This window comes from Periophthalmus magnuspinnatus, chromosome 10 (genome assembly GCF_009829125.3).
Source record: "Periophthalmus magnuspinnatus isolate fPerMag1 chromosome 10, fPerMag1.2.pri, whole genome shotgun sequence".
In the NCBI taxonomy this organism is placed as follows: domain Eukaryota; kingdom Metazoa; phylum Chordata; class Actinopteri; order Gobiiformes; family Gobiidae; genus Periophthalmus; species Periophthalmus magnuspinnatus.
This window is the reverse complement of record NC_047135.1, coordinates 5,025,196-5,043,093: the sequence shown is the minus strand read 5'-3', so window position 1 is coordinate 5,043,093 and position 17,898 is coordinate 5,025,196. Positions and strand designations below refer to the sequence as shown.

General features: G+C 39.1%; 4 protein-coding genes across 4 annotated transcripts; 1 reads left to right on the top strand and 3 right to left on the bottom strand.

The window, feature by feature from the left end:
* Positions 1 to 501: 501 nt before the first annotated feature.
* On the bottom strand, positions 502 to 1,884 carry mif (macrophage migration inhibitory factor). Its single transcript, XM_033974445.2, has 3 exons — positions 1,693 to 1,884; positions 1,167 to 1,339; positions 502 to 780 (listed from the first exon to the last, which is right to left on the bottom strand). The coding sequence occupies exons 1-3, from the start codon at positions 1,798 to 1,800 to the stop codon at positions 714 to 716; spliced, it is 348 nt and encodes a 115-aa protein (XP_033830336.1). The 5' UTR covers positions 1,801 to 1,884; the 3' UTR covers positions 502 to 713.
* A 1,171-nt stretch (positions 1,885 to 3,055) lies between these two features.
* On the top strand, positions 3,056 to 7,230 carry si:dkeyp-121d2.7 (zinc finger and SCAN domain-containing protein 22). The gene is made up of 5 exons (XM_033973923.2): positions 3,056 to 3,255; positions 3,695 to 4,016; positions 4,985 to 5,229; positions 5,510 to 5,612; positions 5,685 to 7,230. Exons 2-5 carry the CDS (start codon positions 3,707 to 3,709, stop codon positions 6,662 to 6,664), a joined length of 1,638 nt encoding a protein of 545 aa, XP_033829814.1. The 5' UTR covers positions 3,056 to 3,255; positions 3,695 to 3,706; the 3' UTR covers positions 6,665 to 7,230.
* A 63-nt stretch (positions 7,231 to 7,293) lies between these two features.
* LOC117378007 (equilibrative nucleobase transporter 1) lies at positions 7,294 to 13,350 on the bottom strand. Its single transcript, XM_055225040.1, has 13 exons — positions 12,948 to 13,350; positions 12,565 to 12,844; positions 12,366 to 12,495; positions 12,159 to 12,205; positions 12,014 to 12,090; positions 11,819 to 11,911; positions 10,830 to 10,969; positions 10,585 to 10,697; positions 10,364 to 10,507; positions 9,804 to 9,911; positions 9,305 to 9,491; positions 7,869 to 7,996; positions 7,294 to 7,451 (listed from the first exon to the last, which is right to left on the bottom strand). Exons 2-13 carry the CDS (start codon positions 12,815 to 12,817, stop codon positions 7,294 to 7,296), a joined length of 1,578 nt encoding a protein of 525 aa, XP_055081015.1. The 5' UTR covers positions 12,818 to 12,844; positions 12,948 to 13,350.
* An 822-nt stretch (positions 13,351 to 14,172) lies between these two features.
* LOC117377487 (endonuclease domain-containing 1 protein-like) lies at positions 14,173 to 17,026 on the bottom strand. The gene is made up of 2 exons (XM_033973926.2): positions 16,706 to 17,026; positions 14,173 to 15,005 (listed from the first exon to the last, which is right to left on the bottom strand). The coding sequence occupies exons 1-2, from the start codon at positions 17,006 to 17,008 to the stop codon at positions 14,343 to 14,345; spliced, it is 966 nt and encodes a 321-aa protein (XP_033829817.1). The 5' UTR covers positions 17,009 to 17,026; the 3' UTR covers positions 14,173 to 14,342.
* Positions 17,027 to 17,898: the final 872 nt, after the last annotated feature.

The following is a 17,898-nucleotide window of genomic DNA, read 5'->3' as shown; positions in this document are numbered from 1 at the left end:
CAAAACAAATCCTAGAGAGGTCTGGCTACTGCTGCTGTGGCGAATGTGGCGGCCATCTTGAAACTGTAGGAAGGAGGACATTCTAAGCCAAGTGACCAAACTTCAAAGACTGCACAAAATTTTAAGAACTAAAATTAAGTTATTGTTATACTTTTAAGGTTTTACCCAAGTCAAACATAATGCATTCTCTCTTTGTAAGGATGTGATAACCGTATTATAATTCACTGCAACAGGATGGCAACCTTGCAGGACAAGATCTCTCTTGAATTTATATATGCTTGTAAGCATGTGCTGTGCTGCTACTAAGTCTAAGTACTTCTCAATACCGCCACCTTTTGGAGCAAAATGTTTCCTCCAAACTCATTGAATGTTTTAACTTGATTAAAAAAAAAATGTACATGGAACTCACTGTAGTATCCCCCGTCAAACCAAATTCACATAATTTACACAATATATCTAGAATCCACTGTAAATGTGAAACAAATAAAACAAAACACGCATAAGTTACAGGATTTGTTTTATTCATTCTAGTCAGTGCAATTTTACCAACAAACTCCAGATACTTTTCTAGTACTAATTTCTTATCCCTAAACTTAATGACTGCAATTGAATTTGTTTGTAGGTTTTGTGAAACATACTCTGCCAACATGTAATATAAGCAGTATGAATTATCATACAAAACTGGAATGATATTTTCTGTCTTGATTCTTATCTTATCCAAAGGTGGTGTTGTTCCAGCCCACGTTGGCTGCATCCATATCGACAAAGTTGATATAAATCCTAGAAGAGAGAGAAGGAGGGGATATACATTTGTTAATGAATGTATTCTGTGTGGTATAGTGTGATCATGGACCAATCACTATTGAGGCTAGTTATTATTAAGATTTTGCCAATATAATACATCTCGATACAGTACTTTTTCGATTCGATACAATACATTTCAAATTCGATACGATTCAGTGAAAAATATAGATGCGTCAGATGCGTCCAGTTTACGTTCACACCGGTGCGTCAGGTGCGTCGCGTTCACATGTAAAGTCATGGTGGACGCGCGTCTTGAGCGTCCTGCGTTTTTGCAGCGCGTCTTGAGCGTCTAGAATCCCATTTTGCACACACCTAATCACTATTATAGATTTCTATAGTTTCATAATTTGTGCATTCCTCACCTCTCAGGGGCGACCCCCAGGTGTTTTTTGAGCAGCCCACATAGGAGTTTGGAGTATTGCTTGTTTTGAGCACCACTGATTTTTCCAATGCTGTGCAGTGAGCAGAGGGCACAAGGATCTCCTTTGTTTCCGAACATCATCATTTGGTCAGGGTTGACTTGCACAGCGATGTACTGAACAGAATGCAGGACAAATCAGAAACAATTTTAAAACGCACAAAAATAGGCTAATAGTACAACTATTGAAATCACCCAGGACCATTATTAGAAAAAGAAAAGCAATTCTATCCTCAATATACCGTCTAAATATTATGCAAGACCTGTGCACTAAAAGAAAAAACAAACACAGAACTCAGCTCCATTCAACGTTATGAAATAGTGTGCAAAGGATCTTATTTGTTTTAGCAGATAAGACTAAAATACAAGATATTTATTTCTATGTGTAAAACAAACAACACACCATATGAAGACAATAAGTACAACTGATTATATTAAAGTTGACATGTTAAACGGTCAAAAGGACCTACCTGTATAGGTTTACCCATGGCTTTGGCCAGCTCTTCGGTTGCCTCTGACAGAAATGCGTCTGGCACCTCACTTCTGGCTACATTTGTGTGGACAACACACATCGGCATGATTGCTGCTTTTGGAGAGTTTTGATTTTATGGAAGAAATGAATGTGACAAATGATGATCCGCCTCTTTTACCCAGGTCTGCTTCGACTATGAAAAAGCAGAACAAGCACAACATGTGTGTGCTACTGCCCCCTGCTGTACCTGCACTCCCAGAACAGGTACTCTTTCATTTAGAGGCATTCAGAATACACTTACTTTTCTAAAAATCAAATAATACATTGTTGTACTATTGTGTATCACACAATTAAGGCTTCAAACTGCATAGTATTAGTGAGAAACCACTGCTATTGTGGTAATTGCATTTGTGATTTTTCCTTCTCCCATGAGTAAGAACTAACAGTGAAACAAACATAAAGCTTTTTTTTAATGCTATGTTGGGTTTTTACACTATACTTTAAATGAAACCGTGTGTAAAATTATTTTAAGAATTCAGAATACAGTATTCTGATTGGACCATGTATCAGAATACGTTACAAAATACATTTTAATTCAGTTATTCAGCATTCTCTAACTACATACATTTTCAAAGTATACTTCCCATCACTGAATATTAATAGGATATGGATGGATATGGATGGAAGAAAAACTGAAACCACTGCTCTTGTGGTAAGTGCATTTGTGATTTTTCCTTCTCCCATGAGTAAGAATAAACAGTGAAACAAACATAAAGCTGTTTTTCAGAATCAGAAGACTTTTATTGCCATTGTCAGTGAACACAGCTTACAAACTAGGAACTTACTTCAGTGATAAAGTGCTACATAAAACACTGAATAAACACAAATAAGGGCATGCATAAAGTAAAAAAAAAAAAAGAAAGAAAAAAAGAAACTTAAAAATAAAATAAAATACTTAGTGGCAGAAAATATATACAACACAATATATACAATACTCCTAGGGGTTTTTACACTATAATTTAAATGGAACTGGATGTAAGTATTCAGAATATAGTATTCTGATTGAACCATGTATTGGAATACGTTACAAAACACATTTTAATTCAGTATTCTGTAACTACATGTATTTTTTCAAAGTATACTTCCCATCACTAGATATTAGTAAGATATGGATGAATGCATACAACTCTATTAAATGAAACATGTTTGAGTAGGCTTCAGTCTTCAATAATATATAATTGAAGTAATACAAAACTAGAATGAAAAAGGTAAAGATCCTCCTCATGAGTGATCCTGCACATATCCACGGTTGGGTGGGTTGTGTGGACAAGTCAGCCTGTGAGTGACTAGGCAACTGAGCATGCGCAGAGCTCTCGAGCGCATCCGCGAGCTAAGGGAGGCGAGAAGGAAAACACTGGTGGCTTTGGGGAGAGAGAGCGGAGAAGTTTCCATTGTCGAGGGGACTCTACCTCTTCAAACGGCGTGTGAGCTTTTTCTAAGTCTTGTATCATCCGTCGGATCGTTGTAGTTTGGGTGCATCTCCGATTTGTCCTTCTAAGCGGTGAGTAATAGTGTTAGCACGGCAGCTAGCTCGACCACTTCCCAACATGAAAGAGGATGTATGGTGGTGTCTCGTCTCCTACTTCAACGCCACTGCCACACGATCAATAATTATAGCTAACTTTGCTGTGTAGGCATGTAGAATTTTGGCAAACAGCATTGTAATCTATGTTTTTGTAAAGTAATGATCACTATTCGTCTTGCTAATCCAGTCAAATTGTTGTATTTTAGGTCGCGACTTGCTAGTGTCAATACATGGAGCTGGGGACAATTTGTAAACTAGTATAACAACACTGGAACTAGCAGGATTCATGATCATAACACTGGTTTACAAATCTAGTAGTGTTTGCCCTTCTAAACCAAAACGTGATACAGGGTTGCCAAATAAACTGTACACTTTCCATCCACTGAAATAATAACTCTCACAGTTTTTGTTCCAGGTCTGCTTTTATATGGCTGTAATGAAGATGATGGAGGAAACGGTGACCACCTTTGAGACCCACCTCACTGCGGTGATGGACAGTCTCATCCGGGCATCAGTGTGTGAAATCACCAAACTCTTCCAAGACTCAGTGAACGACTACCTGGTGGAGTTATCGCTAAACAGGAACGAGAATGAGGCTCTGAAATTGAGATTAAAACTGACAGAGAACAAACTAAGAAATGAGCGTAAATATGGGATGAGCTGGGCTGCCCATCGTCGCACCTCTGGGCTGGCAGCTGACGGAACTACTCGACAAAAACGAAAAACTGAACTAGCCAGTAAGTATTTTGATCAGCCTCGGTAATAGCTGGTGAATTATTTCTATTACACCAGGTAAACCAAGTGTTGAAAATAGATTCTCTCCCATATGACCCCAATTATTTAATCCTCATCAGTACAACAAATACAGTTTTATTCATAGTTATTGTTTCCTTATAAATTATTACAATAGATTTCTATTAGGCATTTTATAAACAAAGGTTTCTGATTTTGTTCTCTTTATTGTATTCATTTGGCTAGGAGCCATCTGTCTCCTCCTCATTCTGCTCCCTCTGTCCTTGGCCTCCTGCTACATCAGTGTATCCACTCCTCTGGGCCCTCCCTCCCCCATCTTCTCCCTCCCTTTCTGCTTGGCTCCTCTCTGCTTGGCTCCTCTCCCTCCCCCACTCCCTCCCTCCCTTCCTTCCTGCTTGGCTCCTCTCCCTCCCCCGCGCCCTCCCTCCCTTCTGCTCCTCTCAAATCTCCTCCCAATCACGTTGCACACAGCTCCTACTCCTACTTGCTCCGTAAAATGTCCTCCCTGTCACGTGTTCTAGTCTCAACTCTCCATATCCTTTCTCCCCTCTTTATCCTTGGTGTCTTTAGGCTCCCTTAGTAAATATCAGTTTGCTCTTTTTAAATCAATGAAGAACTATAAAATTTTAATATTGTGTTTTCATCTTTCACCACAGTGATTTTGTTAATTGTAGGTTTCTACAGGTGTAAATTTTATTTATTTATTTTTTAACAATGGCAATGATTAAAATTCTTTATTGTTAATGTTCAGGCAGTTAATATTAAAATACATTCCATATGTTTTAATTAGTGTTAATAAAATAACAGTTGAAAATTGTGAGGAGAAAAAAATCTGAATCAATTTTGTTTTGTGATTTACATTTTTTGACATATTGCCCAGAACTACATCAAACCTTTATACACTTGAGATACAAGTTTCTTATACCCTTCTTTCATCTGCTTTTCTCCACAGGAGGCAAGTCAAAAAGGGGCGTTGCAGCAGCCTATGGCAAAAACTGGCCTGGAGGTGTGTGGGAGGCGGGCAGCAGTGGGGGAGGAAGCGGAGGTGCAGTGGTGAGAGCGGGGAACGAGGCCAGGGAGATGTTCCTGGTGCAGCTCCCCGGAGAGGAAGAGGAAGGAGTCGTGCAGGAGGAGGAGGAGGAGGACGAAGGCAGCCTCAGCGGAGAGGGGGAGGAGACAGCTGACATCAAAGGGGAGGTGAGCGCAACACAGGCTTCTCACAGGAGCTGTAGGAGGAGAACATGCCAGAGCAGAACTGCAGTGCCCAGCAACAAGCTCAGTGCAGATGGAATGAAACATATTATTGAATCTGCAGTAGTTTTCAGTCTTGTAACAAAGAAATACACTAAGTTTAAGTCAAAACCAATGTTGATTTTAAATGACAAACATGACATTGAAAAATATATTGATCAACATTGTGTATCTCCAGACCCTTTCCCTCTTCATTTTATTAAACCTAATGAATGTTTCTCCTCAGTTGGCTGCAGCAGAGGGTTTTCAGCCTGCCTCTATTCGGCTTATTAAAGAGGCTCTGAAAATGGACCCACCCAAACAGAACCATCACGCCTCCCAATGTGAAGGTAACCTTGCTTTTAACTGATTAGAATTAAATTAATAATACTTGCTTACAATGGGTACTTCTTGTGTTTTAGGAGATGTGTCCAATCGACCTTTGAACTCTGAACGCTCAATGGGAGGGATGACGGCAGATGAGCTCAGAGGTTTGGAGTCTGCCCTGAGAGCTGAGAAGAGTCGTGAACAGGCTGCAATGAAGCCCACTCACATGATTAGTCCTGACTCCAAACACAGCAGCGCAGCCCCCAAATACATTGGGTTAGACGGCCTCGAACATGAGGAGGAGCTGGACCTCGAGCCGCCCACTCTTCAGAGAGAGGACCAGTTTGGGCAGATTCGGGTGAAGGTGGAGCTCGGTGGTGGGGAAGCAGAGGCTGAGGAGGGGGCATCTGGGTGGGTAAGAGAAGTCCACCCCACAGACGTTATGGATGAAGACAGTGAGAGTGAGCAGGGACAATCAGAGCCTCCTCCGCACCTCTCTGCTCCTGCCAGTGTGGGCGAGTGTGTGGGCGCTGAAAGTGGAACGGGAGATCTGCTTCACTTCTGTCCACATTGTGGAGGCGGCTTTAACTCAGAACATGAGCTGGAGGAACACCCCTGTCCACTAGGTGGCGCTCCTATAGAAAGCCCCTCAGATGAGCACTCTGGCTTCCAATGTGCATCGTGTGGAAACTCTTTTAACCATGCCTGGGCCCTAAAGACACATGAATGTTCCCAAGCTACAGATCGCCCTCATGCCTGTGAGATCTGTGGGAAACGCTTCACACACTCGCGCTCTCTAGAGCGCCACCATCTGGTACACACAGGGGAGCGGCCTCACCGCTGCCCTCAGTGCGGACGCAGCTTCAGTCGCTTAGGAAATTTGGAGCGCCACCAGCGCATCCACACAGGCGAGCGGCCGTACGGGTGCGAAGCCTGTGGGAAGAAATTCAGTCGTGTGGAGTATTTAAAAAGGCATCAGCTCATTCACAGCAACGAGAGGCCTACACTCCAGTGCTCAACCTGTGGACGAGGGTTTGGTGATGTGGAGGAACTGAAAAACCACCAGTGTTTTTAGACAAAAATGTTAAGAACTTAAACTCATGTGATAGTTGAGGTAGTTTATGAATGTGACAAAAATGTGATGTATATTACAACACCATAATAGTTCACATACATAGATAATGGAGTATCTCCTTTGGTAGAGAATCAGAATTGGTATTTTGTTTTGCTATGCTTTTTCAACTGTGCTTTTGTAAGAAGAATTTTATAGTTTACCCATAACTAGAGTTGGTCTGGTTTTTAAAGTAGCACATAATGCTATGGTAAACTCAATAACCAAACATCAGATTTTTTTCTAGTCCTAGTTTTTCTGTTGTGATTTTTTTTTTTTAATAATTGTGAAAACAGTTTGTTGTTTGTTCATTTCAGATTGTACAAACATAACTACAAACCTTTGGGAGGACACATTACTGTTCTCACTCTTATCTGAGTGTTGGCTAAACTTTAGTGTTATGTTAAACATTTTCCAATATGCACTCGGTTGTACCATTTTTATTCATTGTTTTATTTTCTATACAAATTATACCTTTTTCTGGAAGCTGGTCAAGGTGTGATATGGACTAATAAATTTGACGTAATTATAGTTGGATTTTTGTATCAATGCAAATAATGAACAAAATGTGAGTTTTGTAGCATTTACTTTTGTTATGCAGTAACAGACATACAGACTTCATTTGTGACTAACATGAGACAGTATTGACTTTTATTTGCTTTTGTCTTAAAGCAAGTCTTTGACAGTAGATGTACACAGACACAGGGTGGATGAAGATCACCAGGACTAGTACTGTGAGACCAATGTTGACCTGGAAATGAAAATATAAGTCAAAACAGTAAGGCCACATATGACAATAATTAGAGGTGGACTGGATAGCACGGTTGGCTGAAATATCGTGTGAATATTTGGACTTTAGCATATTTGCCTTAAATATCCAGCACAGGCTGACATTTTGTTTTGGTCACAAAGCTTTATATCAACACTTACGAAGAGACAGGGCAGTGCAGTCACGTTTTATGCAGCTTATAGCTTTGTGGTTAAAAACAGGCTTGAGGAGTTTGGAGTAAGCTTAAGTTGCACAATTTGGGGAAAATAATCAAAATCTGCACAACATATCGGCAGAGCTCAAGAGCTATCGGTTGCTGTGTACTCTAAACAACTGGAAAAAAAGCCATATCGGTCAATCTCTAATAATACATTTTAAAGAGCATTCTATGAGATGTACTTGCATATAAGGGATCCCCATTGAGGATGTCCTCCACCAGGATAAAACAGGGGTACTGCAGCAGAGACAGAAGAGCTGACAGACCTTTGATAAGGCCATACACTTTACCAAAGTGACATGACGGGAAACTGATAACAGAAAAATAACTAGAGGTTAAATTCAAATAGAATCATTACAATTACACCGAGTTTTTTAACCACTCATGCACCATCAACTGCCTGATGGTAAATGGCCTTCCAAAACACTCAAGGACAAGTTAAAAACATAAAAATAGGTGTAAAAACACAACAATACAATACAAAACTGGATGACTCTGATTGGTTTTGTGAGGGATTGTCTGAATAGGTCATTTTTGAGTCATGATTTGAGTCGATGTTGTGGAGGTCAGGTGGGAGTGAGTTTGAGGTGGGGAGCAGTGCAGCTGAAGGCCACAAGAGCAGATTTAAACCACAAAAAAAAAAAAAAAAAATCTAAATCTACAAAATTGTTTAAAAAAAAACCCAGCCGTTTATTTATTGCATGAGCTGCAATAAACAAACAGCAGAATGAAACACTTTGGTAATTGGTTTGCATCTGTAATGAGTCATAGAAGTGATTCATTCAACCTTTTACAGCTTAAATCTTATCGTATTGCCTAAAATATTCATAAATTCCCCAGCAGTACAAAGAAAATGTACCCACTATAAATATTGACCCTAAAATTATTGTTGTTCCAGCTTACATAAATTGAATGATGAGTGAATGATATATACTGCCTGGCCAAAAAAGAAGTCACCACCACCAAAAAAAAAAAAAAAGTCACACTAATATTTTGTTGGACCGCCTTTAGATTTGATTATGTCACACATTCGCTGTGGCATTGTTTCAATTTCGCTTCTGCAATGTCACAAGATTCATTTGCATCCAGTGTTGCATTAATTTTTCCCCAAGATCCTGCATTGATGATGGTCGAGTCTGACGCTGCACAAGCCTCCTCCAGCACATCCCAAAGATTCTCAATGGGGTTAAGGTCTGGACTCTGTGGTGGACAATCCATGTGTGAAAATGATGTCTCATGCTCCTGAACCACTCTTTCACAATTTGAGCCCGATGAATCCTGGCATTGTCATCTTGGAATATTCCTGTGCCATCAGGGAAGAAAAAAATCCATTGATGGAATAACCTGGTCATTCAGTATATTCAGGGTTCAGCTGACCTCATTCTTTGAACACAGACTTTTGCTGAACCTAGACCTGACTCGTACCTATTTGCTTAGTTAAATCCAGGTAGCAACTTTTTTTTTGGTCAGGCAGTGAAGTAATTATCTTGACAGGCCTACTTCTACTACAACTTTTCACAAATACCAAGTTGTCCTGTAGGTCTTAAAGAGTATGTCTTTATAATATATTCAATTAATATTCCATCTGAACAATTCAAACATGTTTACACTGACTCACATGATATGGATAAAGGCTGCATCACTGCCAGTGTAAAAGGCTCGGTTTAAAACCTGCAGGAAAAAGGTGAAGTACTGAAGTGGCAGAACAGGGATCATGGCACAAACCGAAAACAGCACACAGAACAGAGACGTCAGGGTGAGAGAAAGCATCACAGCTCGCAGTTCTGCCTCATGATCTTCAAGCCCTACACAAAAGATACACTGACTTTAAAGGGGGCAGTATTCAGGTCGAGGGTCTAAAACCTTTTCTCCATTCAGATTAAGTTTTGCCAGAAATGTTTCACAAAATGGCTTAAAACTTCAAACTCTATGCAGACAAACAAATAACTCAGAAGAATTTTGGTGCAATACAAATAGCTATAACTGAGTGAATGAAAGATAACTTTATACCATACAGTGAAGCATTCGAGGCAAAGCAAAAACACCCTCTGCCAAAAAAGTTAGTCGATTTTAGCCACCATTTTGTTCTACATAGAATACTTTTTTTTTTTTTTTACCAGCAGCTTTTAGCTTGGCCTGGTGTCTGTCCATGATGAGACCGTTCCAGGGAGCGCACAGGACACCACACAACTGAGTGACGGCAAACGCATTGCTGTATTGGCTCACTGCAATGAGTGAACAGCAGTAAAACAGACATTAAAGGGCCCATATTACTCTGATCTATGTTATAATGTTGTGTCCTCATCAAAAAACATCCTCCGTGTTGTGTTTTGTTTCATTGTCTAGCACATAAACCCTTGTCTTTCAACCAGAAAACAATCCGTTCCACCTTGTGATGTCATATGGTAATACAGAAAGTGCTTCACTGTGGTTTTAACCTCCATACACCTTCACTACCACTGCATGACATCACAAGGTGGGACTGAGCATTTTGAGCTTTGGAGGTGTAAACAGACTAATAAAACGGTTACTCAAACATGTGTGAATGAAACAAAACACAACTCCAGGTATGTTTTTGTGGAGATTACATCATTACAACATGGCTTAAAGCATTTTAGAGTCAATTTTGCATAATATAGGATCTTTTAAGTTTAGAAATGTACGTAATGCTTCATACCAACTGACTGGTCCTCTCCACTGAGCCTCTGCAGCATCGGGTTAAGTGTGCCAATGAACAAATAATGCCTCAGCTGTATCACAGACAACCAAAGCAAGTGCCAAAAAAAGAAACTGGACCACAGACACTCACGGAAACTCAGCTCTGAGAATAAATAGAACAGAAAAAACATCTATGTAGAATTATAAGTTTGAAATATTTTATCATTTCACTGTGCGTACCTTCGTTCAAAGATGTGCTATCCTCAGCTGAAGTTTCATTCAGTATTGTGTGGGAATTATTGTTTGTTTCCATTCGTCCCAACATCATAGGGTTTGATTTACAACAAACTATTCTGGTAAAAGAATTAAGGCCACATTAGCAGTTGTTGTAATATAGTGTTAAATCATAGAGGGGCGCGGTCTCCAGTTCGTAAAGACCATGCATGCAGTTTGGATGTGTAAAAGTAAAGTTGATGCTTTATTACCCGTAGGTGTAGTGCTCAGGCAGTGGGTATGGGATTCTCTTCAGGGGGAGGAGGAATAGAGTCCTGAACACCAGAAAGACGCTGCAGGCCGACAGGAACAGAAAGGAGGATTGGAGCGGGACCCCTGCTTCATATAACAACTACAACAACAAACAGGATCAAACTGAGAAGCTTCGAGTACTATGACTCAGTACTGCACAGGACTACAAGGGTTATACTCTTCATCATATTTTAATCAAGATCACTGGTGGAAGGTAACAAAGTAAAAGTAAAGTTTACTTACGTAAAATTTTGAGGTATCTATATTTTACTTAAGTACATTTTAAAGTACTTTTTACTTTGCTACATATGAGAGAAGGTATGTGTACTTTCTACTCCACTACATTTTTGTGCAGGTCTGAAAATTAAAAGTATTTTTTATTATTGTTTGAGATCTGCTGAAAAGGCCAAGGGTTTATTTTTAATATGTTCATAATTTGAGACCCGGCCCCGGATAAGCGGAAGAAAATGGATAAGCGGAAGAAAATGGATAAGCGGAAGAAAATGGATAAGCGGAAGAAAATGGATGGATGGATAATTTGAGTAAACAAAAATAGTACAAACAAAAACAGGTAGAAAAAAAAAAGACTAATTCAGTTGTTTTTGTTGAAAATTAGGTACAAATCTGTATCAAAATCACTTTGTTTGAATCCTTATAATCTCAAAATATGCACAAAATACTACTATAATACTACATTTTTAAACAGGTACTTTAATACTTTTACTTCAGTATTTTTTTTGCTCCAGTATCTCTACTTTTACTTCTTCCACCACTGATCAAGAGTCATTTCAAATAGTCAGTGATATGCTGGGGTCTTTTTAATCAAGGTCTATAGATTATGTTCAGGACACTGATATTAAAATACATTTGTTTTTAATAAATAAATAAATAAATACAAATGTAGATGGCTCAATATTTTATCATCATTTTGCCTATCCCTGGGGCTCACCTTAATGATGAGGAAGAGCAGGGAGGAGGATCCAAAAGCTCCGGTGTAGACTGTGATGACTGTGGAGCGTCGAGCACCAAACAAGTTCCCCACCTTCACAAAAACACACACACCATTATATGCTACATGGTCACATATAAAACACCTTGCTTTGTGTATTTTAGTTACTATTGGATTATAAGAACAGCCTCTCACCTGCAGGTTGGTCATGAGGTACATCCTGCCTGCGACCCCCATCAGGGACAGAGCAGGGAAGAGCAGCACCGACAGGGCTGAGAGAGAAAATACTGTTCATTTGAGACACTTTATGATAATCCTTCTCAAATACTACAATTTTGACCTGGTGTAGAGAAGGCCACCATCAATGTCCCTGAAGTGAAGATACATCTAATAAGAACAACACCTCATTCAGAATTGTTTCATGTCTAAAAATGACTGAATGCAACAGAGACATAACTGCTATATTCTTAGATTGATCTCAGATTCTCAGGAGTCAGATCTCATGACTCCTTTCTGTTAAGCATCTAATGTATTTGAGTGGACTTACATGGCACAGAGCCGTGCGATTGCCGTGCCCACCCAGTCAAAGAGGACCCCGCTGGGAAAGGACAGAAAGTTTGATGCAAAAGACGTGATGGTGAACACAAGAGAAAAGTGCTCATCTTGCTTACTGCACTCTGCCAGAGACAATATATTTAAAAAGTAGACAATATTTGTTGAACCCAATGATATGATTGTAAACTCACCCAATGCATGTGTGTTGTTAACTCCAGTAGAGCTGAATTTCAGTCTCTCACTGGCTACTACTGTCCTGTTCGGTCCTGTGGCTCTGACCGCTGTGTTGTTCACACACAATGAGCTAAAGTATCCTTCACTCCGGAGGATGATGACAAGAGAGGCCCATCCGAACACGGCTCCAGCGAAACACAGACACTCCAGCAGGCCCGTGGTGAAGGTCAGCCACCTGCGCAAACCTGAGCTGCTCCCCTTACAAGGCATGGTCCTCAGAGCTACTGATGAGGGCTACTGGAAAACATCACCCCTGCTTTTATAAAATTTCATTCAATCTTGCTTGTTCAAATAGAGTTTTCATCAACTTCAAGACCTGCTGAAATGGTAAATTACTTACCTGTATGACACTCTAAAGAAACACTATACCCCACTACCCTTCTTTTGTTTATTTACTTCCTACTTTTTTTTTTTTTTATTACTTGGCCCAAGGCATGAAGGATAGCTTTTAATAATATGTATTTTTAAACTAATGATAAATTCAGATTTTTTTTTCAACCTAAAACTATGCCCTTCTCATTGGTACTTTGTTTGCAGCTATTCTTTCCTTCACATCGAGTTAAATCTTCAATCAAATTAATTGTATGATTTTATTCTATTAAAATTATTAATAAAATGACATTATTTTTTTATATTTTCTAGATATGCAGTTTCTTTAAAAACACAGTACTTCCTCTGCCGCTGAGCTGATGTGTCTGATCCAGACCTAAGTGCCTAATTGGTGCCACCTGTGCATTAGGACAGCATTTAAAAATACAAGCTGAGTTAGAGCAGCTGTTTGCCTTTTACTGATTTGGTGCAAAGTAGTAACCAAAACATGGCTCATAGCTGAGATGCAAAATAAAGTGTGCATGTAGTAAACATTCATCAAAGGGTCATTATTTCTTGTTTAGCTGTGAATATGACTGATAGTCCTTCATTCTGCACTCTTTTCTTTATGTTTTGCTTTGTTTGCATTGTGATTTTAATGTCCTTCTTATTCTGTAAAGTATTTGAATCACTTTGCATACAAATTGTGCTCTATTTGTGTAGGTTGGTAGTAGCCTTTTACCCACATCATTCACTTGGTAAATTACAAAACACTTCCATGTCAAATGATTTATTGTTGTTAAAATTAAACCAAGTTCCTGTTGCACCCCCCAAAGGAATGACCAGGCTCACATTCATTAGTGTTTTTTGGGCGACTTTAATTCCAGTTCTCAGTTTGGTTACATCAGGCTTTTTTTTTGTTTTCTTTTTGCACACGCGCGCGCACACACACACAAAAATCAGTGTTCTCTGTTCATACAAGTCCTTGTGTCTAATATTCTTAAAGTAACATGCCGTCGATATATAGGTACAATGAAACGATAAAATAAAAGTAATTACCCATCAAATTAAAACAGTTTTCACTATTTAAATGAAATACATTTTGAAATCAATTGTTTAATGAATTTTAGGACAGCATTTTTTGTATTTTCAACTTGGAAGGCACAACATTAGTGAATAGTGAATACAAAACATTTAGTCACAATCTTACAGTGAAGTACACGAGCAAGCTATACCACTGCCAAATAAAAATGATAGTGATTTCAAACATGAGAGTATAAATTGTGGAATTGTGGGTGCCAAATATACATTCCAAGTACCTTTCTACCTTCTCTCCCATGTGGCATGTTCACTACTGTTCCTACCTACTTCAAATAACTTTACACTGATCACTGTGAACTGGGACGCGCCATGAGAGCTGCAGATTTCAAGCTATTTCCTCCACTTTTTCAAGAAGCTCATTTGGTACAGGGGTTGTTGTAGCTTGCTGCTGACACTGGTCTTGAAACAGACTAATGGGCGTGCCTAGTCTTTGTGTCAAAACCTCCTCCAAGGCCTCTAAGGACATGCGCCTCACATCGTAGCCCACCTTTGAGCGCTTTTTCTGGGCTTTTATGGGCACAATCTCCTGGTCACTGTAGCGGTCGTTCCGCCCCACTGCTGCAAATGTCGGGAAATATGTGTGGTCAGAGACATTGTGATTGTAAGATGGACAACAGTACGCGGACCACATGTATTCTGGGATTAAAACTCTATTATTAACCCAGCGTTGAGTATTTTTATAAGGCAGTGCCCCTGTAATCACATACATCGGACCAGTACAACCTCTCTTAAATCGTTTTAATACTTCTAGTTCCAGTTGACTCCATGGGCCAGAGTTGGAGCCGGCCCGCTGAGGCACTATATTGGTCAAAGTGAAAGTGGCCATGCGGTTAGTTCTGGTCTCCTGGTGCATGCTGGGATTTAGATGCCCTTTAGTATAGTTGGAGTATTTGTAGTCTTGATGCACAGCCTGGCTCTCTATAATGTTGTTGTCCATCGTAGGATAGGGGAGAGGCCGCATCTCAGGGTCGGCACGAGAGAACACCAACTGGAAACAGGGAAATTTAATTAGGAAATGCCTTAGAGGATTAATCAGAAAAAGAAATTGTTCAAGCAAACTTATATAATATACATGCAGACATCAGACTCTTCTTTGAAACCTTTACACACAATATAATAACGCAGAGAGGAGACATATAGGAGAGAGGACCTACATGGAAACAGCAAAATAAAGAACACATACTGGCTACTCATAGTCATGTTTATTATATGACCATCTATGTGTACAATAAGAGTTTGGTACCCACTAAAACTAACAGCTACAGTAATCTAAATAACAGTGTAAATACATTAAATACATCCAGTCAATAATTGTACATATACAATAATAAAGCACACAGTTTCGTATTGTCATTTAGACCTGGGAAGTTAGTGTTTTGCAGAGTTTCAGTCCAAAAATATTTCCCTTAGACACAAAGTTTTTAGTTTGTCTCACCCCTAATAGTTTTGGGTATGACGTACAAGGCCATAACTTTAAGAAGGTTACACCCAGACAATTTGAAATGTTGTACTATTGAGCGATTGTGATCAGAAAACCTGTCTCTTTTTGAACTGTATATAATGCATTTATGAGGGACGACTTGACAGAGTGCCAAAATATCTCTTTCCTGTTGAACTTTGATATGGGAACTTTTCATTCAAGTTCTCATGACGTCTAGAAACTGGCCGCATTACAACTAAATGGGGGAAAAAATAACTTTTGATTTCGCTTTCCAAAAGTGGAATACATTTCGAGGACAAGCAAAACTGGATACATTGGTGCCACAAATGCACTTTAATAATCTGGTGATGAAGATTTATAATCACACCTGCCCCTGTTCTGTGCAATTATTTATTTTGTTTGTTTTTTTTTGTTTGTATTATAGTGCATATGGTTCTGACTAAACAAAAGCATGATAAAATCTTTCTTACTTGGACGACGGAATGTAGTTAGTAACATGTATTCAAATTGGTTTGGCTGTGGCGTTAAATTGTTTATGAAGAGTGATTTGGGAATTGTTATGTTTAACCTCCATATTTTTCATCTAGAAAAGATCAGTTACTGCAAAAGTCTATCTTGACCTTTGACTGAAAATGTGGCACCACAACTGCAGCACCTCCAACCAACCATAACGGCAAGAAATCCAGTCCCGTCTTGACGTACATTGTCTGACTAATGGTGCCCATATAGAGGTCAAAATGAGGTCAAAAACTTTGGAAAACCACTGAGTACAATAGAACAAGTCTGATTAAGATATCGTATCAATTGGCTTTGTAATATTTTTTTTAAATTGTAAGGAGACTTTATGGACACCCTATATACTGACCCACAAATGCGTTGAGAATGCCATCCCAACCCGGGTGTGTCCCAGTTTTGAAAATCTGGTCACCCTAGTTACAATACTAACATTTCAAACTTAAATTGATTATCAAGACTTTTTCTTTGTATCAAAATTCTGTAGGTCTGCCACAATAATGACAAAAACATAATTTTCCTAGACAACAGAATGCAATGTTAAATTCAAAAATGATACTTGTACTTTCTTTCTTTTTTTTATACCAATTAGTGTATGGGAGTCAATATTTTTGCACAACTCTGTAACATATATAAACAAACCTACAATATATGGAATAAATACTATATTCCATTGCATTCACAAGTCCCAGAAGAAGAAACATATTATCAAACATAATAGTTTCCATACTCACCTGTGGTTCATACATCCATGTTGAATTTGGTCTTTTTCCATTTGCAGGTCTGAGGATATAGGCGGAGAACAGTGGCACCCGGTGGTCTCTGTGATACAAAGTGGCAAAGTGGTACTGGTTTCTGAAGCGCTGACATATCGGCTGGTGGGACGCTCCAATAAAACCCTGTGGGGGGATCCCTCTGTAAAAGAAATCAGGACATTTGGAAAAGTCCTGGCTCAGTTCTGCTTGCACCAAAACTATAGAGCAGTGCAAGAGAACTAGGGTCCAAAGAGAGAAGGGCATTACTACGACACAAGACATTATGCACAGAGCACCATCACTGACACACTGAACAAGTTACAAGGGTTATAAATTTCCTGTCAGTCTCAACTCTGGGGGCAAACAAAACCAAAACTTCCTCTGTAGGAGGTTAAACGAAAAATGCTTAGGTTGACTGTCTCATTTCCTTTTACGGTCAGCAGAGTGTCAAACAGATGAGCTGTAGTTTTCATCTTTTGGGATGCACAAATTTCTTGGTAACCAGAAAAAGATAGATAGATAGATAGATAGATAGATAGATAGATAGATATGTTTTAATATTGCTAAAGAATCCATCTTTAACTTACAGGAATACTAGTCATGGGACTTTCGGCTCTTTTATGGGATCCGAATCTTTGGGATCCATTCAAAAGACTGTCTGTTAAACTATGTATTTATATGTGTGGCCAATGTGAGAACTCATTTTAACAACAAATTAATCACAGAAGAAATGACCAAACTGAGAGAGGGAGTATCTTTTAAATTATGCATAATATAAATACAACATTGCACTACAATAATAATAATTTAAAACTGTTAATATGCTGCCAAATATGTATTTGTGCACAAACCTCTCGCTCGTGTCGTCTGTTCTGCTTCTGTTGATTCTTGTGTCAGTTCAGTGTTAATCAGTGTAAAAACAAATTAGAAAGTAAGAAAAGATTCGGCTCTTTAAAAAAAAATGAGAGACATTACTAGTCGCAGCACATCACATTTTTAAACAGTGGCCTCGACATGTACAAATACAAAGATTGTCCGGTAAGTGCCTGTGCTCGCTGTTCTTTCACTTCTTTCACTTACACATTAAACAGATTAAATAAATCCTCAGACTCTTGGCACTTCACTTTGAGTCACTCCCTCGCTCATTCTCACTACAGATGTTTCTGTCAGAC